General features: G+C 42.5%; 1 protein-coding gene across 6 annotated transcripts in view; it reads left to right on the plus strand.

The window, feature by feature from the left end:
* KCNQ5 (potassium voltage-gated channel subfamily Q member 5) overlaps window positions 1-24,870 on the plus strand; it is a 436,454-nt gene that overhangs the window by 325,845 nt on the left and 85,739 nt on the right. For all 6 annotated transcript variants that reach the window (XM_069974630.1, XM_069974632.1, XM_069974631.1 and 3 more), the window contains exons 3-6: window positions 8,445-8,571; window positions 12,738-12,913; window positions 14,910-15,035; window positions 23,315-23,425. In XM_069974630.1, the coding sequence (XP_069830731.1) occupies window positions 8,445-8,571; window positions 12,738-12,913; window positions 14,910-15,035; window positions 23,315-23,425 (540 nt within the window). The remainder of the gene's footprint in view (window positions 1-8,444; window positions 8,572-12,737; window positions 12,914-14,909; window positions 15,036-23,314; window positions 23,426-24,870) is intronic.

A 24,870-nucleotide genomic window follows, 5' to 3' on the forward strand; every position in this document is an offset into this window, starting at 1 on the left:
CTCTTTTGACACACTGCAGAGCCGTCCTTTGCTTCTGTGAAAGCATATCGTAGATCAATATTTCAGTATCCGGTCATTATATTGATCACTTTTCTAATGCATGTCCAATTGAATATAAGACTCGCAGGGGTTATCATGTAAAATGAAATGTTCAGCTCATTTTGTCAATAGAACAAGTCGAAATGTAAGTAATTGCTTAAGTAATTGTAAAAGACCATAGTGTGATTACAGCCCTGTATAAACTCAAATAATATTGAGACATAGCTAAAGTAAGTCTATAGTCATTGTACAATGATATACTTTGTTTTTTTTAAATATCTGTATTATGCTAATACAAGTATAATAGCCTTTAACCCCTTATGGGGCTGTGTGAGGTGTCATTTTTTGTGCCATGATCAGTGCTTTCTATCAATACTATGTTTGCGTATATGCGACTTTTTGCTTGCTCTTTATTACAATTTTTCAGAATTTGATGCAACCAAAAATGCGCAATTTAGCACTTTGGAATTTTTGGGCACTTACACCATTTACTGTGCGAGATCAGAAATTAAATAAATTAATAGTTTGGGCGATTACGCACGCGGGGATACCAAATATGTTTATTTATTTTTATTTATAAAATGGGGAAAAGGGGGGGGGATTTTTTTATACACATACTAGAAGGGTTAGAGTTATTCCCCCTGGGTTTAGAGTTATTCCCCCTGGGGTTAGGATTATGCCCCCTAGGGTTAGGGTTATTCCACCTGGGGGATTTCTAGTATAACTGCTCTGATGTCTCATTGAGATCTATGCAGTATAGATATGCTGCATAGATCCATTAGATCAGTGTTCTATTGCTCTCGGCTGCTGCAGCCGAGAGCAGTAGAATGCCAAGTCGAGATCATCACTATTACGGCGCAGACCCCGGCCCAGTTAAGATGTGGGGATCGCTCCACTGCGATCACGTTGTAGGGGGGCGATCAGTACACCTGACCTAGAATAATGTGCCAACAGCCGTCATTGCACTGATGGTCGGCCAAACAGTGAAATGATGGAGGTCATTTTAAAGGAGAGGAAAAAACATTGTGTGAACATAGCTTTACAGTACCTATAGTAGACTATTTTTGGCCTTTATTACGGTCAAACAGCTCTGTGGTGTGGTGTAGGGGGAAAGGGCAGCATCTCTCTAGGGTTACTATGTCCACATACTGTAAGATGAAAAGTTTTGTCTAATTTGAAATCCAGCCTACCACCTCTTTCATATGATTATTAAAGCTAATATTTCCATCAAATAGGAGAATATGAGAATGTCATTTAGAAAGGTCAGCTACGCTTTGTGATGTTTTACACTTAATTACAATTATCATTACAATACGCAAGGAAGAAAATCGTGAACAAGTCATTGTCGAAGTCACCTCTGCAACTATTAGAAACTTAATAGGAACAATTTTAGTTAAATATTTCAAAGCATGACCTTCTGTTTACATCGATAGCAACAAAGCATTGTCAGCCTGTTACTTTTCGTCAAAACATGTCTGTTTACTAAAGCTTTATCAGTTCAAAGGAAAATGTCGAAAACTGAAGTTTCCCACTGTAACTAATTATCTTTCATACAGTCTATGGCTATGTTCAAACTACACAAGTTCCGTAGTAATCACGGCCGTTATAACAACGGCCATGATTTCTACGGCACTTATGTAGTGCTGCCTTTTGAGGAATCCTGACCGGAGTCTATACACAGGGTATACACTCCGTCCGGGATCTCTAGTGGCGCCGCGAGAAACTGACATGTCAGTTTTCTGCGGCCACTATTCATTGAATAGCGGCTGCAGAAAACCCTGTCAGTTCACACAATGGAGCGTGCGGCTCCATCCGCACGCTCCATTGTGTGCAGTGGGGAGTTCTGATGTGGGAGCGCACTGATGCATCCGCGTCAGAACTCAGCGACGCTAAAGTACTGCAGTACTGGCCTGGATGATCTTTTTAACTGTAACTTGAAGTCCTCCTGGGGACCTTCTATGATAACTGCACTAATCTCTCATTTAGATCAGCATTGATCGATGAGATCAGTGCTCGATTACTATAAGCTGCTGGAGCCTATAGTAATCAAATGCAGAGACAGGGTCAGCGTCATTGTGGCGCTGACCTCTGGCCCTGCCAGAAGCAATGATTGCCCCTCAGCGAAGGGGCAATTCTGCCACTAGACCCTAGGTGATGACTTTTTCAAGCGATTTAAATGCCGCCATAAGTATTGACAGCAGCATTTAAATGGTTAAGTAGCTGGGCACAGTGATCAGCTCGGGCTGGCTAATAGCTGCAGTCTGGGAGTGGCACAATTCAGGGCAGGGTCACAGTATGGCAGCACCATCACGTAAGGGTACGTTATGGGTCATCAAGGGGGTTAATCGAGTCGAGCTACAATACCACATACCAACTAAGTACTAGAGTGTCACTGTTTAAGCAAGTAAGCAGCTATGTTTTTCATAACATAGATAACCCTTTTACCCCCTATACTCTCATAGAGACCTAATTTTACACTAGTAAAGCACTGTGATAAGAGTATCTTTAAATCCTGTATAGTTTTCAGTATGTTTCCTAGGCTCTCGACCACTGCTCTCAGCTATCAGAGCAATGGCCTGGCTGAGACAGCAGTTTTGGTGGTCAGGACCTCAGGGAGCAGTAAGTATAACATATTCCCCTTCTACTTTTTCCCTCTGAGCTTACATACATCTCCAGGGCTTGGATTGTCCCTGGAGACATGTGTAACCTCAGTGGGAGACACAGCGATGCTGAGCTGATTCAGCACAGCACCAATGTGTACCATCCTCGCTCCTCCCTTGGTCTTCTTATAGAATATAATCAATAAATGTATATAATATATGGTGGAATGTCAGATGAGGTCTTGATAAATGGATGTTCTTCTCAAATTGATGGACTTCTAGAGATGTTTTACTGTCTTGTTAAGGTTATTTGGAACAATGTCCTTCTTTGAGATTTTGCAGTAAAACTTTTTAAGTCAGTGCCAAACCATGGAAGAATGACTTTGTACATTTTATTTATCCACAGTACAGCAGACCTATTAAAAATATCTATACACGGCAGACACATATATGAGCCCTGAATGGCAATGTGGGATTTATAATTATTATATGAGAAAATCTATTACACGCTTTTTAATTAAAGAAAAACAAACGATTGTGTTGACTGCTGGTCTGTTGCACTGTTTTACACATTAGTGATGAAAATTTTATCTACTTGATTTTTACACTTTCCAGCAACGTTATCATATCTTTGTATCACTGACAGAATTGTTTAACCTCCTATGAAGGGGCTAGTTGTAAAGAGTGAACGTCTCATTGGTAAACTAATAATAAAAAGGATAAATATAAATAAAGAATAATAAAAATTAAAGGCAGATAAAAGAATTAAAAACACCATGAAATATCATTTTCTAACCCACCGGAACCTTTAGGGACTATTTTCTGTGACAAAGAGACATTGTAAATTGATGTAATGGCATTATGTTAATGGCAACAATGATCCACTTAAAGGAGAAATAGGTGGTGATGCCAGGGATCCAGAACTTGATCTTGGTTAAAATGAAACAAACAAAAAAAAAGTCTTGCAGCATTCCAAAGGAGCACTAATTTTATGGACCTGTGTTTCCTGAACTCCTTGAATACATAAATAAATAGAAGAAAAGATAAAAGAGTTCGAGCTCTACGAATGTGAGCAGTCATTGTCCCCTGGACATCCGTGCAACAATTTTAAAATTTGTCAGCTGGCAGGGGCAGAGAACATAATAAATAATCACTACTTTCCTCTCCCCGTGCCTTTGCAGCACTGGCTTGCCGCTCCGGCACCCCTGCCAGGCTCCAGGATCTCCTTCAACGTCAAGACCCGGTTGATGGACTGAACGCTCAGCCAGTCAGTGACAATGGCAATCCATGAGCCGGGTGGGCATCAGAACTCAGGGGAAAGGTCCCAGAGCCTGTGACTGGGCGCTTTCCAGACACAGGGAGAGGTAAGTATTGATTGTTTATTATGCACCCCACCCCCACCCCTGCTGGCTGACAAAGTTTAAAAATCGCTGGACTTCTCCTTTAATGTAGCTTTAAAATAAGAATCTCTATACACAGTTTCTACAATTCTCTGGAAGTTCTACTTATTGGGCGAGATTTATCAAAGGGTGTACAGTATTCACTTGTCAGGAGCCGGGCCACGTGCTCAGCTCCCCGCACTGCCGGTGCGCATAGCCGGCTCTCTGACATTGCCAACGCTGTCCCTGGTGATGCCACCAATCAGCATTAGGTGTAATTATTACTGACTGACTACAGGCATCGCCAGTCAAAAGTGTGTATTTGCCCTGGGGCTGTAGTCTCAGCCCCAATCACGCCTAAGGCTTGGACTTCAGGCCCCATAAGTATCCTCCCATTTCCCTTGTTCCTCGCCTGGTTTACTAGTGTGTCTTGACCTAGCGTTCCCTGTATTTTGGTATATTTGGTATTTTGACTTTCGGCTTTCTGGACTTTGAATATTCTCTCGGATCATGTTTCTTTACAGCGCCGCCCTATTGTTAGTGACTTGGACCCCTGACTTGGATTTATTGGGGTGTGTCTGTCTTGTCTTTGTTATGTGTTCACACTATACAGGATAGGGACTGTCGACCAGTTGTCCGCTGCGGTTTAGGGCTGTTGTGAGAAAATATGTAGGGACAGTGGGACGGGTGCCAGTGTTAGGGCTGCACCTTTCCTTTGTCTTACTGGTGCCATATATCCTGACAACACTGGTATAAACTGGTGTAAACTGCGAGCATTTTGCACGCTATGATAAATCTGGGCCATTGTGTCAAAGTATTAGGAAATTATGAAGTTCTGAGATACTTAAACTACCCACAATATTCGTACAAATAGATTTACTATTTTAATCAATACATTGCATCACAAAGCCATTTCCACAATGCATCTTTCTCCACCACTAGCAAGGAGACTAAGAAGCACATTGCTATGTATTCGTGTTGGTCTTTCAAGCATTAATAATGAACAGTTCAGAGTCGGAGTGTGTCAGCTGTCTCACACTTCACTCGGGGATCTAACATGATTGTGCTTCTCTTTATTATGCCGACTGTGTTTGGTAGCCCATATAGCAAATATCGATTTTTGTGTGGACAAATTACGCACATCTGCAGAAAAAGAGAGCAAAATGAAGCCCCATTCAATGGTCATATTTTCCCTTTCCATTATCTCAATTGTTTCCATTATTCTGCAAATTGTGTATAATTACCTTAATGGAGTTATTAAGATGAACTTCTGTTATATATTCCACTAATTACCAGTATTGCCAATTCTTAAAAATAGACTCGGAATTTCACAATGACTATGCATGTATGGCCAGCATTTAGGCTACAGTCACACCTTTGTAGTGCTGTGTGTAGCTGCGGACCCATGGCTACAGACAGAACTACGGGAGTGCATCCATAGTTGGCTGCAATGCACGGACCTTTTCATAGAAGACTATTGATCTGTGCTTCAATTGTGGGTCCGTACTAGGACCTGTGTTTCTTTTGGGGTTTTTTTTTGCGACATTGATCATAGCCCCCTAAGACGTACGGATATGTGAACGGGACCATTCAAACTGATGGGTCCATAGCCTGTCTGCGATTGCAGGTCAACAACTGCGGAGAGCACTAGGGAACGTGTGAAATCCACCTTAGGCCTTATTTACACCTCACGTAAAGTTGGGCATAATTGCGGATCCTTAATCACGGTTCAACATAGAGCATGTTGATTTATATTGGGTGATTTATTCAGTCCGTGCTAATTTTGATCCGTAATACGGACATGTTCTAGTGCGGATTGTGATTGTGGTACGGATTAATGATAGAAGTCTACGGGATCATCCATATATTTTACGGACATCATGGATGTCATATCTGTGACATCCCTAAAAAACACAGATCAAATCTATGCAAACCAGTACTATTCACATTTTATGGAAAAGAAAACGGATGCAATTATGGATGCAAATATGGATGATTTTCCACGGGTCATGGAGAAAAAATATAGTGGGAGGTTTTGCGACCCAGAAAAATTACTGAACGTGTGAATGAGGACTTACACTGGTATATTATTTATGTCAAAAAAGCTAAACCTCAAATTTGTAACGCCGAATGGCACCATAGCAGTGTCCCTATACCTGTCACCAGCCATCCTGGTCCCGCTCCTGCCTGCACTGCTCACCGCCTCACCGCACTGCTCCACACTCCTCCATCACGTTCCTCGGTGGTCTCCTGGCCTTTTGCTGCTGGCTTCTGGCCTGCATCTGAAGCTACCTGCCCTGATCCTGGGCTTGACTGCTTCTCTCATTGTTGACCTGGCTTCCTGACTATGCTTATTGAAACAACCTGTTTTTTCGGGACCTAGTATCAGCACTAATGCTTCCCACATTGGGACTGTGTTGGGTTTCAACATACTCAGTCCTTCTTGTTTTTTTGTTTTTTTATAAAAAGCAGCTGCCAGAAGTATTTGGTGGCAGGTCATTTTAATCTCCTGATTGAAATAAACATGTATGCTCAGCTGATTGAGTATACTTTCTACATATGGGTATGTGCACACTTTGAAAAAGCGATGCAAAATCCGTGGCAGAGGTGGCAGAGGAGAGCACTGTGTCAGACCGGAAAGAAAATACCACTTCCTGCAGTACATACAGCAAATCATAAGTACTGGAATACTTGAGATTTTTTCTTAGAAATAAATTACAAATCTCAGTCACTTTCTGGCACCAGCTGATTAAACAACCCCTTTAAATAATTATATAAGTGTCACCCATAGTGTAAGGACAGGTGACCGGGGGTTGGAGTTCCTGGTTTTCAATTCTTTGTAATATATAAGTTAATGACCTTGTACAGAGGGATTGTACAGTAGAATAGAGACTAAACTATGTACAGAATTTAACATTAGAAAATAGTAATCTGTTGTAAATGGATCGGGATAGCTTAGAGGCTTGCCATAACAAGAGGCAACACTGATAAGTGTAATGTTTACCACATAGGACGGTAAAATCCATGACAAGATTGTGTAAAACTGACAGGGAAAAGGCTTGGAACATGGAATATTGTGTACAGTTATAGGCACCAGTGCACAGGAAAGACGCATAGCATTAAACCACAGTAATACATGGAATGCGAGAAATACAGTATATTGCTTAGAAAAACAGCTGACTAAATATATCAAGAGGCAATACAAAGTTCTCTCCCATGATCTCTATATGCACAAGACTATGGGGGAGATTTATCAAACATGGTGTAAAGTGAAACTGGCTCAGTTGCCCCTAGCAACCAATCAGATTCCACCTTTCATTCCTCACAGACTCTTTGGAAAATGAAAGGTGGAATCTGATTGGTTGCTAGGGGCAACTGAGCCAGTTTCACTTTACACCATGTTTGATAAATCTCCCCCTATATATGTAGAGGAAAGAAGATTTCTACACCAACACACAAGGAGGGGATTCTTTACCACATTGTCTTGGGCCTCAAAATGAGCCAAAATTGCCTTTTTACAGTTAAAAAGCACACCCCAAAACATGGCCGTAAATTGGTACATATTTTGGGATGTACTAAAAAAAAAAGCTAAAAATGGCTGAAATTTTCAAAATGGTTTGTAAACATAACTTTAGACAGAGACTATGGCACTGTCTGCCAGAGAAGGCTGTTATGGCTAATTCGCTTCTTCCTTTGGTCCAGTTCTGATGCTCACATGCCCAATGTAATTTCTTGCGCCAGTGGACAGGGATCAAGGAATCCGCATTATGCATATGGCCACTAGGTGTCTCCCTTCACTGCGCATGTGTACAGGATTCTCAGTAGCAGAGAATCCTGGGGGTGCTCACATTGTATGGTCAGCTCTCTTCTCACACAGCACCGAAACCACACAGATATAATGCCTTCATTTTAACGCGAATGTTCTATATGAATTTAAGGCCTCAAAACTTTGTAAATTAGGGCCACGTTCACACATTGTTAAACACCGGCCATTCTGTGACCCATCCGAGACACAGAACGGCCGGTGTTACTGAAGAACATCACGGCCCGTACTGCAGTACCAGACGGATGATCTTCATTTCTGTTGAATTGCGCCTGCATTCCAATTCACCGATGCACACAATGGAGCATGCGGCCAGAGCCGCGAACTCCATTATGTGAACTGACACGTTCTGTGCGGCCGCTATTCAATGAATGGGTGGAATCCCGGCTGGAGCATCTACGATGTAAATACGCACCGGCCTGGATTTCATTCATTCAGATAGACTGTATGTTTTGTATAAATCACGGTAGTGATTGCAAGATTTGCAAGATTTATGTAAAAAATATGTTGTGTAAACATAACCTAATACTGTTTGTCAAGACTTTGCTTGTGTTAAGAGTAAAAACTTCACTTAACTCTACTTCATTTTTTTCCCAATTTTAGGAATTTGTGATGATTGTTGTGTTCGGTTTGGAGTATATTATTCGTATATGGTCTGCTGGGTGCTGCTGTCGCTATCGAGGATGGCAGGGAAGGTTAAGATATGCCCGGAAACCATTTTGTGTAATAGGTAAGCATTCTTCAAGGATACAGGAGAGCTGCTAGCTGTGGGTTTGATGGATATGTATGATAGATATATAAGCGCCCAATAGGTCTTTATTTATCCTAATAGCAACTGATAAAGATAAAGTAGTAAAGAGAAGAATCAGTTAATCCATGCACCATGTTACAGGGAAATCAGTACATTTCTTCCCTTGCTTGCTGTACATTTCAAGTCGTTGATAAAAAAAAATGCTGCCCATAGCAATGTAGAGAATCGCTGCCTGTTGCATCCTGGAGGGAGCTTATTAAAAGAGAGCTGGAGGGGAGCTCAGCTAAATATCAGTGAAGATTGTGAACCTGCGTCCAACATTAATACAATGCCAAACAATGTGATCAGATGTCAAAAATGTGAAATATCTCACACTGTTGTCACAAATATATTTTGTCCGGTTATTTCTGCATACGTATTCTTGATCACAGTTAGGCTATGTTCACACAAGGTTAAAAAAAGAAAAAAGGCGTCTGTTTCTTCTACCGACGTCCAATGCACACAATATACACTGCTCAAAAAAATAAAGGGAACACTTAAACAACACAATATTAGGGTGGGTTCACACTACGGAATTCTCGCGGATAAACTCCGCGGAATTCCGCCGGCTGTCCGCGCGCCTTTCCACCGGCTCCATAGACACTATTCTATGGGCCGGCGTATTCCGCTATTAGCCGAAAGAAGTGACATGTCACTTCTTTCGGCGGATAGCGGAATACGCCGGCCCATAGAATGGTGTGTATGGAGCCATCGGAAAGGGGAGCGGCCTTGCGCGCGGACACACGACGGAATGCCGCGGAGTTTATCCGCGAGAATTCCGTAGTGTGAACCCACCCTAACTCCAAGAAAATAAAACTTCTGTGAAATCAAACTTTCCAATTAACAATTTCACATGCAATTAGCAAGACACACTCTAAATAAAGGAGTGGTTCTGCAGGTGGGGACCACAGACCACTTCTCAGTACCTTTGCTTCCTGGCTGATGTTTTAGTCACTTTTGAATGTTGGTGGTGCTTCCACACTCGTGGTAGCATAAGATGGACTCTACAACCCATACAAGTGGATCAGGTAGTGCAGCTCATCCAGGATGGCACATTAATGCGAGCTGTGGTGAGAAGGTTTGCTGTGTCTGTCAGCTTAGTGTCTAGAGCCTGGAGGTGCTACCAGAAGACAGGCCAGTACACCAGGAGATGTGGAGGAGGCTGTAGGAGGGCAACAACCCAGCAGCAGGACCGCTACCTCCACCTTTGTGCAAGGAGAAAGAACGGTTAGAAACCAACTCCATAAGGATAGTATGAGGGCCCGACGTCCACAAATGGGGGTTGTGCTCATAACCCAACACTGTGCAGGATGCTTAGCATTTGCCAGAGAACACCAGGATTGGTAAATTCACCACTGGCCCCCTGTGCTCTTCACAGATGAAAACCAGTTCACACTAAGCACATGTGACAGACGTGACAGAGTCTGGAGACGCTGTGGAGAGTGATCTGCTTCCTGCAACATCCTTCAGCATGACAGGTTTGGCAGTGGGTCAGTAATGGTGTAGCATTTCTTTGGAGGGCCGCACACACACCTCCATGTGCTCACAAGAGGTAGCCTGACTGCCATTAGGTACAGAGATGAAACCCATTCGTGAGACCATATGCTGGTGCGGTTGGCCCTGGGTTCCTCCTAATGCAGGACAATGCTAGACCTTGTGTGTCTGGAGTGTGTCAGCGGTTCCTGCAACATGAAGGCATTGATGCTATGAACTGGCCCGCCCGTTCTCCAGACCTGAATAATGTCAATTATTTTCAGACGTCTATTGCAAACAGCAGACATTATTTTTTAGTTTTTCACACACAGTTATTTATATCGCTCCTTTCATCATTTTCACTATTAAATTTTCTATTTTTCTATTTTTCTTTTAAAGACACACCCAAAGGGCAATCAGTAAACCCAAACTAGAATAATTTACCAACAGCCGTCATTGCATTGCGTCATGACTAGAGATGAGCAAACCGGGTTTGGGTTCGAGTCGATCCAAACCCGATCATTCGGCATTTGATTAGTGGGGGCTGTTGAACTTGGATAAAGCTCTAAGGTTGTCTGGGAAACATGGATACAGCCAATGACTATATCCATGTTTTCCACATAGCCTTAGGGCTTTATCCAACTTCAGCAGCCACCGCTAATCAAATGCCAAAAGTTTGTGTTCGGATCGACTCGAGCATGCTCCAGGTTCACTCATCTCTAGTCATGACGTATTTTGAAACGTAGCTGAAAAAATGCGGTGTGAGCATAGCCTAAGAGACAATAGTCATTACTTGACTTTCCATTTAGTATCAGTCAGCAATCCTGACCTGTCAGTTTTGGTAAATACTTGAATTCCACATGAAATAATTTTGGAGTTATCATTCCACTTGTCAGTGAGGGTGTGTCCCTACAAAGTCTGGCTGCATTAGGGCTTATTTCCATGTTCTGTGAAACACGGAACCTACGGACGGGGCAGTCCTGTAGTGGACTCTTTCCCTGCTTGGCATCATGTATTAATATGAAGCTGGGAGCGGTGAAAGTGTTTGAATCATCAGAGCACTATAATGACAGAGCCACGTGGCTGTGTCATTACAGTGCTTCTGGTTTTATATTGATACGCGGGGAAAGAGTCTGGAGATGATTGAACATCAGGAAATGTAAGGTTCAATCGAACTCGAACCTTCACCATTCTGTGAGGAAGGTGGAGACTGCCTGAGTACCGCCTGGAAAACAGGGATACAGCCTATTACCTAGGCTGTATCCCTGTTTTCCAGGCGGTACTCGGGCCGTCTCCACCTTCCCCACGGAACGGGAAGGCAGCAGGAGTCAAATGCTGAAGGTTCGAGAAGGTTTGAGTTCGATCAAACCTAACATTTCTGGATGTTTGATCATCTCTAAAAGAGTCCACTACAGGACTTCCCTGTCCGTCGGTTCCGTGGAAATAAGCCCTAACACTGTCAGCTCACACATCCTCTGTAGTCTCTTTAAAAGATTTACACATGGATTGGATATGGATGGATATGGTTTGGACCTTAGCTTTGGAAACTATCTGCACTCTGATACTGTATATAATAAATGTGAAGAAAGAGAAATAAAAAATAAAATAAAAGACCTCAAACCATGGAGTTCCAGTTCCACATAAACTATGACAGTAGTTTTTTATTATTATTATTTTAATAGAGGCCAAGGGTCGTCTTGAAAGCAGAGCATTTTGTCGACTAAAGTAAAGACAGTATATAATAGGGCTTCTTACCCTGAATTAGTAGATATATCTCTCACTTAAGTCAGTGCCAAGATATAGGATGAGATATATTTTATCTAAAATGGGACATAAAGCCCATGGGGCGTTCCAATGGGCTGCAAAAGCTCAGCAAAGCTCACAGAGTGGGAATGTACATGCAGGCATAAGGAGAATTGGAGAGACAGAGGCTAAATGTTGCTAGGCCTTATCAGCCTAGGGAAATTTGTATACAATTTCTAAAGTTTATATCTCAGCGCTGGAGAGTCGGATTGAAATATCAATTATATCTCTGGACTCAGAGTAAGAATCCCTATTGTACTTTGCCTTTACTTCAAAAAAGCTGCTGACATGCTGACACTTTAAAGGAGAAGTCTAGCCAGACCCATTTTTTTACCAAGTGCTGGGGAGGGGGAGGATAAAAGAAATAACATGCTCTTACCTCCTCCGCTCCAGTGATGGTGGCTGCGCACCGCCACTCTGGTCGCTGCCCGCTTCCTGGGGATCCAGGTTGTGACGCATCAGGTGCACTCAGCCAGTCAGCGTCTGTAGTGGGGTACTTCCTCGGCCACTAACTGGCTGAGTGGACCTCCCATGTCATGACCCCGTCCCCGCTCAGACCAGGAAGTGGCGGGGACCAAAGTGGCGGTATGCAGCCTCCAGTGGTGGAGCGGAGAAGGTAAGAGCATGTTATTTCCAAAAAAAAAAAATTGTTCCGGTGACTGGGTCTCTATGGAGGAAAAAGGAACCACAACTCTTTGTAATAAAAGTCATGCAGTTTTGTTTCGATTTCGATCTCCAGTCCACAGATCCATCTTATATTTATACTGTATGAAACCCCTTATATCTTCATTTCAACTAACTATTATTGTGTTGGATGGATTATTTTCTAGATATCATAGTTCTTATTGCTTCGGTGGCAGTTGTGTCTGCTGGATCTCAGGGAAATATTTTTGCTACATCAGCACTCCGAAGTCTTCGATTTCTACAGATTCTACGTATGGTGCGAATGGATCGGAGAGGGGGGACTTGGAAACTACTAGGTTCTGTTGTTTATGCACATAGCAAGGTAAAGTACAAACCGAAAATCAGAAAGCTGTAATGCGTGTTTCAAAATAACATGGAAATTGATGTTGTGTTAACTATTAAGTGTGCATATAGAGAGATGTCAATCACAGGGAAGGACCACCCACATTACTTAGCCCAGAGTAAGCAGAGATTTACATGAATAAGAACAAGTTACCGTAAATAAATAGGGGTTGTTGTTGTTGTTATTATTATTATTATTATGAATAGAATCCGGAGAATGAATATTTATATCTATATGACACAACCCTGAATATGACAGATAGAAGTTTCTCTATTATATTGTTATCCTTGTTTTCGTATACTTTTGTATTCTCTTCACTCTCGATTTTTGATCTCTTGTACAGTATGAGATCTGAAGCAATGAATATTGGATTTAGAGGTGTTAAATATTGAGAAACTAAATATGGTGACTGTGGAGATTAAACTAACATCTCTCTCTAATGCTATAAGTTTTGTATATTTGCCAAGTACAGTTGTATGAAAAGCTCCGTAGGTTCCATGTACATACAACAACAGCGGATTTCAGTGGACTGCAAATCTGACAAGTCTGTCGCTGTTCATACAGATACATAGTTATAATTTGTACATAGAACTGTGTCTGTGCTAGTCATGCTTGAAGACATTTACAATGGAAGTTAAAGGGGAACCATGAGCAGGTTAGCCTAATCTAACCTGCTGATATGTCACTATTGTGCAGGAGACGCCAAGGATGAAGGTCTGTCTCTTACCTTCATCCTCGGCACTATTCCTATGCACTTAGTCGTTCACTTCACAGTCTGGTAAGGCTGTTTGGAGCACTGTCTTTACAGTAGAGATCATGTTCTTCCTTCTAGAAAATATCAGATGTAAAATATTTTATATGTGTTGTTGCAGATAGAAATAAACATGTAATAACATAATAACCGGAAGATTTTGTCTTTAGTTTTTAAAGTGAAAATGTACATAATAAGGCTATGTTCACACAATGTATAAACAATGGCCACTGTTTTCAGTGAAAATTGCTTTGAAGTCTATAGACAATGGCCGGAAATAATTGACATGAACATTATTTCGATGGCCGTAGCAACCAACGGGTGAAACAATGGCCATTGTTTGCATAGACTTCAATAGAAATCATTGCATTATGAAAAGAATGGCAATTGTGTAAATTGAAAACAACAGATGTTCTTTTAAAGGAGAAGTCCAGTGAAATTTTTTATTAAAGTATTGTATTGCTCCCCAAAAGTTATACAAATCCCCAATATACACTTATTACGGAAAATGCTTCTAAAGTGCTTTTTTCCCTGCACTTACTACTGCATCAAGGCTTCACTTCCTGGATAACATGGTGATGCCACTTCCTGGATAAACATGGTGATGTCACTTCCTGGATAAAAATAGTGATGTCACTTCCTGGATAAAATGGTGATGTCACTTTCTGGATAACCTGGTGATGTCACTTCCTGGATAAAATGATGATGTCATGACCCGACTCCCAGAGCTGTGCGGGCTGTGGCTGCTGGAGAGGATGATGGCAGAGGGATGCTCAGTGTCCCTCCAGTGCCCTGTGTCCCTCAGTGTCCCCCTACCATCATCCTCTCCAGCAGCCACAGCCCGCACAGCTCTTGGAGTCGGGTCGTGACATCACCATTTAATCCAGGAAGTGACATCACCATGTTATCCAAGAAATTACATCACCATGTTATCCAGGAAATTACATCACCATGTTATCCAGGAAGTGAAGCCTTGATGCAGTAGTAAGTGCAGGGAAAAAAAGCACTTTATAAGCATTTCTTGTAATAAGTGTATATTGGTGACTTGTATAACTTTTGGAGGGCAATACAATACTTTAATAAAAATTTTCGTCGAACTTCTCCTTTAATAAAAAGTGCATTATGTCAACATACAGTAGTCTTGAACATAACATTTGTCCAGTGGAAATAGTCATATGTAACACACTGTTGACACTGTTCTTAAACATTCTGTTTACCATGCAGGAACTGATCACAGCTTGGTATATAGGATTTTTAGTGCTCATCTTTTCATCGTTCCTTGTGTACCTGGTGGAGAAAGAAGCTAATACACAATTTCAAACTTATGCAGATGCTTTATGGTGGGGGACGGTAAGTACAATCAATATTCAATCTATAGAGACGTTGCGCCCAGTGAAAGGTTAAACAAGTTCCTATGAAAACAGAGCAACATTGATTTCTATAAGAATGGAGATAAGCAGTTATTTATTCTGGAGGAATGAACAGGTCATCAGTTTTTGTAGTTATTGCAATAATAACAGCAAGGGAAAATAAATAGGATAGATATGAGAGTAATTATTGATATGGTTTTCTTGTAATATCTTGCAAATGGTAACGGCAAAGAAAGCAAAGCAAAAGGATTGAAATGGCCTCAAAATAAGATTTATAGCTTCATCTCTCTATGTAAAGCATAGAAACAGCTCAATAAAACATGTACATTGTAACAAGCCGTGCGGCCGTAATATATATCACTGCCTGGGGAGTTTAATTCTGTTAGAACATATATAAAACATAGAACATAGTTAAAATATTAGTTGTAAATATTTAAATGTATTAAAATATTTTAAGTTATAAATACAATTATTTAGTTATAAATATTTTGCATAAATATAAATTTTTAGGCTATGTTCACACAAAATATTTTTTCGTATTTATACGGCCGTTGTTGCCGATTGCAACATATATATATATGCTAAAAAAATTTGTTGGCCGAGTGTCTATGGGATTCCGGCCGGAGTGTATACACATGGTATACGCTCCAGCTGGGACCCCTAGCGGCGTCGCAAACAACTGACGTGTCAGTTTTCTGCAGCCGCAGTTCAGTGAATAGTGGCCGTAGGAAACCATGTCAGTGGGCACTATGGAGCGAGCGGCTCCAGCCACACGCTTCATAGTGATCTGTGGGGAGTTCTGATGCGGGTGAGCACAGATGCGCCCGCATCAGATGCACCCGCATCAGAACTCTGCTGCGGGAAAGATCATCTGGCCGGTACTGCATTACCGGCCTTGATGATCTTTGCAGAGACCGGCCACTCCGTGACCCGGAACAGCCGGTCTCTTATGTGAACATGGCCTTATAGTTACTGTATATAACAATAATTAAAGGGGTACTCCAGAGAAAATATTTTTCTTCCGACAGGTTTCAGAAAATTATATAGATTTGTAATTTACTTCTTCCTAAAAAATCTCAAGTCTTCCTAAACTTATCAGCTGCTATATGTGCTGCAGGAAGTGGTGTACTCGTTTCACTCTGACACAGTGCTCTCTGCTGCCACCCCTGTCTGAGACAGTAACTGTCCAGAGCAGGAGGGGATTTTCTACTGCTCTGGACAGTTCCTGTCTCGGACAGAGGTGGTAGCAGAGAGCACTGTGTCAGAAAACACCACTTCCTGCAGGACATACAGCTGCTGATGAGTATGGGAAGACTTGAGATTTTTAAGTAGAAGTAAATTACAAATCTATATAACTTTCTGAAACCAGTTGATTTAAAAAAGAAAGATTTTTTGCTGGACAACCCCTTTAATCCTTTAAGGAGATGGGAATAACCAAAAAGAGGTAGTTTGGCCAAATTTTAACTATGAGAGATACATTTCATAAAGGGTCAATAACAGGAGATGGCCAATTTAGGTGTATAAACACATAGGGAGAGATTTATCGAACACGGGGGGAGATTTATCAAACATGGTGTAAAGTGAAACTGTCTCAGTTGCCCCTAGCAACCAATCAGATTCCACCTTTCATTCCTCAGAGACTCTTTGGAAAATGAAAGGTGGAATCTGATTGGTTGCTAGGGGCAACTGAGCCAGTTTCACTTTACACCATGTTTGATAAATCTCCCCTTTTATAGAGCAATGAAATGAGAACGCTTACGCTGAAATGCGATTGGCCGGCCACATTCCGGCCTATACAAAATCTTATTTATACGTCTAGCATAGTGTTGAAGACACCCCATACTTGCTCTCCAGACTTCAGTAAAGACTATTGGGAACAATGTGCACTTGGTTATGTATAATCACAAAAGGCCAAGTGCAGAGCGAACCACTCAGAAACAGTTGGCAAAACTAGCGACAAAACATTAGCCAATCGTACGGACTCCTTATAGAAACAGCTGAGCCATCTGAATGTGTCTATTAGTTTATTTCCAGAGCGGATGCTCCATAGCTGTTTGCAATCACGGAGCTATACTTAGAAAGGACCAGACAGTCAAGTGGAAAAATAGCGTGAAAAGGAATAAAAGTACACTCTTGCTTTTCCATATCAAGTAATCAAATAAAATTGCAGAGTCCACAATTATACACTTTGGTATTTCTTACGACTGTTGAGCGAATGCTTATTATTGAAAATCAATCTCTGGCAAGTACAGCTGTGTTACGCTTTCGACCTGACCCCATTGTTGTTGTTTTCTACTTACTAATAGGAACAGCTGTTAACTGGAGAAAGTTGTTTTTTTCTTAATAGGCTTTTCATTCGTACAGATTACTTTGTCATAGAAGTTTCCAATGCTGCGTTTACACGGAACGATTATCGATCGAATTTTCGCAATAACCATCGCATTTGAGTGATTATAGTTCCGTGTAAAGGGCAGGTTCACACTACGGAATTCTCGCGGACAATGTCCGCGGAATTCCGTCAGCTGTTCGCCCGCACGGGCACACGTTTTTCCGCCGGCTCCATAGACACCATTCTATGGGCCGGCGTATTCCGCGATCCGCTAAAAGAAGTGACATGACAATTCTTTCAGCGTATAGCGGAATACGCCGGCCCATAGAGTGGTGTCTATGGGGCCGGCGGAAAGGCGCTCAGATGTGCAGACGGACAGCTGACAGAATTACGCGGACATTGTCCGCGAAAATTCCGTAGTGTGAACCTGCCCAAACACAGCAAACGATCAAGTGACAATGGAGAAATTATTTATTTTGATTTTTTAACATGTTCTCAAATTGTCGTTTGTTGTTCGCTAAAAATTTGCAGATCGCTTTGTGTAAACAGTCTTTCAAAGATTCACCCTATGTGTGAGATGGGCTTAACCCCTTAACGACCGCAGGCATACATTTACGCCCTCACTGCCTGGGACTTAACGCAGGAGGACGTAAATGTACGCCCTGGAGCGGTCCCGGTCTATGGAGCGGGCTCACGAGCTGAGCCCGCCCCATACCGGGTGAGGACCGGCTGCTATCTGCAGCCAGGCCCTCACCCTCAATAGCGGGCCGCCACGATCGTGCGGCTGCCTGCCATTAAACCCTTAAACGACGCAGCATTTAAGTATAGGCGACTGGAGCACCGAGCGTGTCTGCGGGGGTACCGATCGCATTTCCTGACTGCCGGAGGTCTTCTCTTCTTCGTGCAGTCTTCTGTTCAGTGTTCTGATTCAGCCTGCCGCAGGCAGGCTGAATCAGAAGATCACAGATAACACTGATCCCTACAATGCTATGGCATAGCAGAGATCAGTGTATGTAATCCAATATATGTAAGTGATAGTTCCCTAAGGCAGTGATTTTCAACCAGTGTGCCGTGGCACACTAGTGTGCCGCGACACATGGTCGGGTGTGCCGCGGGTAAAGTTCCCCAAACTATGGTGCCCCTGTGTTTTGTTCCCTGGCAATGCCCAGCGATCGGTGGCAGATTATAATGTGGGCGGTTGCGTGGTGCGCTGCGGCGGGCCGTGATGCACACATCCAATCAACGTGTGTGCTACGGCAGCGGCGACCATCTCGGAGGAGGTGAGGAGGAAGGGGGGGAGAGAAACCTGGGGATGGGGGAGAGAAACAACGAAGAAAAGCAGGGGGGAGAGAAGTTTGGTGGAGAGAAGTATGGTGGAGAGAAGCACAGGAGAGAAGCATGGGGGAGAGGAGTATGGTGGAGAGAAGCAGGGGGGAGAAGTATGGTGGAGAGAAGCACAGGAGAGAAGCAGGGGGGAGAAGTATGGTGGAGAGAAGCAGGGGGGAGAAGTATGGTGGAGAAAAGCACAGGAGAGAAACATGGGGGAGAGAAGCACAGGAGAGAAGCAGGGGGGAGAAGTATGGTGGAGAGAAGCACAGGAGAGAAGAATGGGGGAGAGAAGCACAGGAGAGAAGCAGGGGGAGAAGTATGGTGGAGAGAAGCATGGGGGAGAGAAGCACAGGAGAGAGCAGGGGGGAGAAGTATGGTGGAGAGAAGCACAGGAGAGAAGCATGGGGGAGAGAAGCAGGGGGGAGAAGTATGGTGGAGAGAAGCAGGGGGAGAAGTATGGTGGAGAGAAGCAGGGGGAGAAGTATGGTGGAGAGAAGCACAGGAGAGAAGCAGGGGGAGAAGTATGGTGGAGAGAAGCACAGGAGAGAAGCATGGGGGAGAGAAGCACAGGAGAGAAGCAGGGGGGGAGAAGTATGGTGGAGAGAAGCACAGGAGAGAAGTATGGTGGAGAGAAGCACAGGGGGGAGAAGAAAACAGGCCCAGGTTTTACACTGAGTGAGTATAAATACATTTAGAATCTATATTATTAACTATGTGTATAATATGTACTGTTTTAGTGTCATTTTGGTGGTGTGCCCCGGGATTTTTTAAGTATAAAAAGTGTGCCGCGGCTCAAAAAAGGTTGAAAATCACTGCCCTAAGGGAACTATAAAAGTGAAAATAAATTAATAAGTAAAAGTTTTACAAAGTGCCCCAAAGCCCATCCCCCGATAAAAGTGTAAATCACCCCCCCTTCACGTAAAAAGTAATAAAGTAAAGTAATAAAACAATACCTTTCCCGCACGGTGAACGGCCTGAACAAAAATCGGTAAAAAAACGCAGAGATTGGTTTTTTTAATGACCTTTTATGTATAAAAAAATTAATAAAAAGCGATCAATACGTTTGATCTAGAAAAAAATGTTACTAATAAAAACTAGAGATCATGATGCAAAAAATGTCACCTTAGGTACTAATAAAAATAGTAAAACGTTAGAAAACCTAGTAAACCTGCATATCGCCGTGCTCAGAAATGACAGTTTTACCGTAAAGTGCATTACATAAACATGGAACCCCCCCAAAATTTGCTGAATCGCATTCTTTGACCCAAATTCACCCTATAAATGATATTTTGGGGGTTCCGTCATTCATTTTATGGCAGATTGAAAGATGCCATTACAAAGTACACCTACTCCTGAAAAAAAACAAGCCTTCACCTGGCCCTGTAGGTGGAAAATTGAAAGCATTATGGGTCTTACAAGGTGAGGAGGAAAAAACTAAAACGCAAAAGTGACAATTGACCCGATCCTAAAGGCCATTTCAGGCTCTGTGCTTAAGGGGTTAAGCAATTTTAAAAACGATCACAATAACAATTTTTCTTACGAATTTTCTAACGATTTATTCCTCTAAATGCTGTACGTTATAAAAATCAAATCGTTGCTTCAAAATTGTTAAACAATTGATTGGGCGAATTAGCGCTTTGTGTAAACGCAGCATAAGATTTGCTACTACTAATTGGAATGGACTTGTTACTTTTATGTATTAGCATTTGAACATTTCCTTACCAAACTAAGGGTCCAATTTCACGGGCCGATGGGGGCCCGATCAACAATGTAAACTAGCGCCGATCTCCTAGATCGTAACCGAATTGTTACCGATGTCCTTGCAGCCCCTGTTTAAACATCATACTTTACCTATCCAGGCTGCAGGTCTTCTCCTGCCCTCCTTCTCCTGGTCCTGCGCGCAGCAGCAGCTTCGGAGCGGCCTGTCTGAGCAAACAGACCGCTCAGCCAATAAGTGGCTTGTTTGCTCGTTGAAGCACCTGGAGTTGCTGGAGTAAGTGCGACTTTCAGTTATTGTGGAATCTCGAGTGCTAGGGGCTTACAGCTAGCCAATAGTCTTTGAGATCCATTGAAGAGTCATTGAAGCAAGCATCTGGATTCCCCCGTGCCTGAAGCAGCAACTCCAGGTGCCGGCTGCAGCTAATGCATGTGGCAGGAACAAGCTCTTGCTGCCACCAGTAGAAGCAGCCTCAGGCTATGTTTCCACTTGGGCCAGCTCCAGGTTTTTGCGGGCCCTCGGGCAACAGAGCCTCAGCGGGCCCCTCATCCATCCACTATGCACCCATCATCAACACATTATGCACAATCACATGAGACATCACGAACATACACAAACACACATTATTCACATGGACTGACAAAGACTCTGACTGACAAAGACACTAACTGACACAGACACTGACTGACACTGACCAACTAACACTGACTGACACTTACTGACTGATGCAGACACTGCCGCTGAATTACTGACAGACACGGACTGACAGAGACACTGACTGATACAGACACCAACTGACACAGACACTGGCTGACACAGACTCTGATCGACAGACTGACACTGAAACACTAAGACACTGACACACAGCACTTACAGCTCAGTTTTCTCCCTCTTTCTCTCTGTCCGGCTGCTCTCCACACCGTAAGGTTGAGGACCTGCAGGTCATGTGATCAGGTCCTTCACCCTTCTCTCTCAGTCTGTGCAGGTCCGTCCCTTCTGTCTTCTAATGTTCAGCTCCTCACCCAGCAAGTTAAACATTAGAACACTGGGTCCCTCTCCCTCTCTTGGCCCTGGCAGTGGCCTGGGTAAGCCCTGTGCTGACACCGGCCCTGGTTCCCACATTTCATTGATTACAAATTATAGCCCAGCTGATTTTATGGGTTCTGCATTTTTTACTAAATAGACTGTCTGGACTTCATGTGATTAGTGTTACCAGGCTTCATTTTAGGTGTTTTTCTTGTCCTAAACAATTTGATTAAGCCTGGAGTTCTAGTCACATGGAAAAGCCCAGATAGTCAATTTAGACAAAATAGCAGAGCCCCGTAAAGCAGGCTCTAATTATGTAAATAAATTGCAATGTTAGAACATAGCCTCAATGTATATAGGTTCCTAACGGCTTAATTAAAGGGTTTCTCTCATTGGTGGCTCATGAATGGGCTATACCACCAATGTCCCTTATCAGAGTCTGACCACTCACACCCAGCCGATGACCAGATCAAAGTCGTAGTGGTACCAAGAACCATGCTGCTTCATAAAATGTTGGTTCCAATGTGATCTTCAGAACCATGCTGCTTCATTAAATGTTGGTTCCAATGTGATCTCCAGGTCTTTGTTTTGAATGTTAAAGAGAACCAATCACGGCCGTTTTTTTTTTTATTATTATTCCATTAAATTTAAATCTCTCTATTATTAACATTTATAAATATATTTAATTTTGTGGCCCAGTTTTTAATTTATTCGCCTTTCCTTCCCAGTCTTGCGCCAGCTCTTTTCAAAAGAGTCGGCACGATACAGGGAACTCCGATCATGCAGAGCGGTGGGAAAGGTTCCCATGATCCTTATTTTGTGTCCCTGTTATCTATTCATGAAGATACAGACTGCCTTTGCAGTCTGTATCTTTTACTTTACCTAATCCACTTTTTCGAAGCAGCAAGGCCGGCGCTGCTATCTTGATGACGTCCCTTGTGTTCCAGCACTGGAATGCAAGTGACATCATCAAGATGGTGGCGCCCGGCTTTGCTGCACAGAAACAGAGGATTGGGTAAAGTAAAAAATACAGACTGCAAAGGCAGTCTGTATCTTCATATATAGATTTAGGGAAAGATAAACTTTTATATTAGGGACAGTGAAATTTAGATGATAGGTTCTCTTTAACGATAAATAGGGAAAAAAAGCATGAAAACACTCATGAAAAATACTTGTGTGTTGAAGACCAAAGTAGGTCATGCCCTTAAAGGGAATCTGTCATCTATAGTTCATGTCTCAAACTGCTGACACTGTTAAATAGCTGTTAGGACAACACAGGATACCTTCCATATATCTGTCTGTGCTTCCAGGATGTGGAAAAATGCTTTTATTCTCTAGTATAAGGAGTCAAAGAGGTGTTACCAAGCCCCTATATAGCTGCAACTGGAATGTCTCTCCTCCCCCTCCCTGCTTGATTGACATCTGGAAGCTGAGTCCCAGGCAGGGTAAGGAGGTGTTACACCTTACTGGACTTCAGGAGTTCGGAACCGCTTCTTTGACTTTTCATATTATAGAATAAAAGCCTTTTCTATGTTCAGGAATCACAGACAGACATATGAAAGGTACCAGGTGTCTCCTTGTTCTAACAGATATCTAATTGTGTCAGTGTTTTTAATGTGAAATCGCAGCTGACAGAGTTATTCTCTCTTAAAATAAAGATATATATATATTTTTAGCACATTTCTCTTTTTAACTTGAGCACTATGCACATTATTTCAATGTATAATCCCTAAATTAAATCCATAAATGTTGGAAAAAAAAACACATCTGCTTGTCATATATATGATTTATAATTTTAGCAAATGCAGAGATGGATAATGTTTTATGCTCCATTAATTCTTCTTTATTTCTATTTTAGATCACATTGACAACCATTGGTTATGGTGACAAAACTCCTCATACGTGGCTTGGAAGACTTCTTTCAGCTGGTTTTGCTCTGCTCGGTATTTCCTTCTTTGCATTACCTGCAGTAAGTATTAGGCACATAACTAACATAATAACTGATGACAGTGCTGATGATGGTCATAGCTTTCATATCAAAACATCTAGTATTTTCTATATAATAGTAAGAATTATCAAGCTGTTGTCTGACCTTGAATAGTCACTATATACTTCAACTTCAGCTTATTATTTATAATGTACAAATTGTATCTTCACTTTATTCAAGACAAGGGACAGTTATTCAATGCTTGGTTAATCTCCTTTGGCTAACCTCTACCTCCAGCCTACCCACTGTACTTTTCCTTTTCCTTTTGGTTGTTTACCCACTCTATAAGACACTTGGCTAGCTCGCCCACTGTCTCTCCATGACAATATTCTGGCTAGAGATGAGCGAAGCAGGCGGAAATTCATTTCGCGAGCTTTGCTAATTTTTGGTCAAGCTCATTAAGGTTAGCAAATCAAATCGTAATGAATTTCATTAAAACGGCCAAAACTATAGTAGCTACAGTACTGGGACTATTACAGAAGGGGGAATTTGTTAAAGCGTGTTTGTCAGGACTGGCAGGCGTAGACAAGACAAGAGACAGTGGGCCCTAGATCTGAACCCACCCACTGTTACCTGCCTACTTGCCTCAGTCGACCCTAAACGGTCGAGGACAACCACGGAGTCGGTCCCTACACTGCGTAGGTGGATACACAAAACGTAGACAGACAAACAAAACACAATGGAGGATAGTCAACTAGCAGGGTCAAAACCAAACAGACAACGCAGTACAAAATCAGAAGGAGAGCGGATAGTCAAATGTCAAGCAAGAGGTCAGAACACGGGCAGAGCAATAGCAAGGGGATTAGGACAGGGAACGCTGGGAAAGGAGCAGGGGAGCTGAGACTAGTAACAACTAATAACCAGCAGGGAACAGAGGATCTGACTGCTTTTTATCCAGGAAAAAAGACCTGGTCCAGCAGCTGATTGGAGCAGCCCAGATCCCAGCATCAAGCTCAGCTGAACAGACCTAGCAGTGCAGTAACCTCTACACTGCCAGAAGTCTCACAGGCCAGGCAGGTGTGGTTGAGAAGTGAAACACAATTCAGACACAAAACCAGTGCAACAGCAGACATAAACTCAGCGCTTCCTTGGCCGCCCGACATGGACTGAGGAGCGCAAAGTCACAATTCTAACAGTGTTGTTGTAAAAGTGTCAAAAATCGGAAAATCACAGTTAAAAAAAAAATGTTAATCAGCCAGTCACTCATCCAATTTCCACCATTCCTCTCCTCTCTGTCCCTATATCACTCTGTTAGTCTCTCCTATCCTCTCCTTTCTGTCCCTAAATTGATCTGTTAGTCTCTCCCTGCTCTGCTGTAACTGCCTGCTGCTATCCTGCTCTCTCCTCTCTGTTTCTATATCACTCTGTTAGTCTCTCCTCTTTGTCCCTATATCGCTCTGTTAGTCTCTCCCTGCACTGCTGTAACT

This window comes from Dendropsophus ebraccatus, chromosome 6, assembly GCF_027789765.1.
Source record: "Dendropsophus ebraccatus isolate aDenEbr1 chromosome 6, aDenEbr1.pat, whole genome shotgun sequence".
NCBI lineage: Eukaryota > Metazoa > Chordata > Amphibia > Anura > Hylidae > Dendropsophus > Dendropsophus ebraccatus.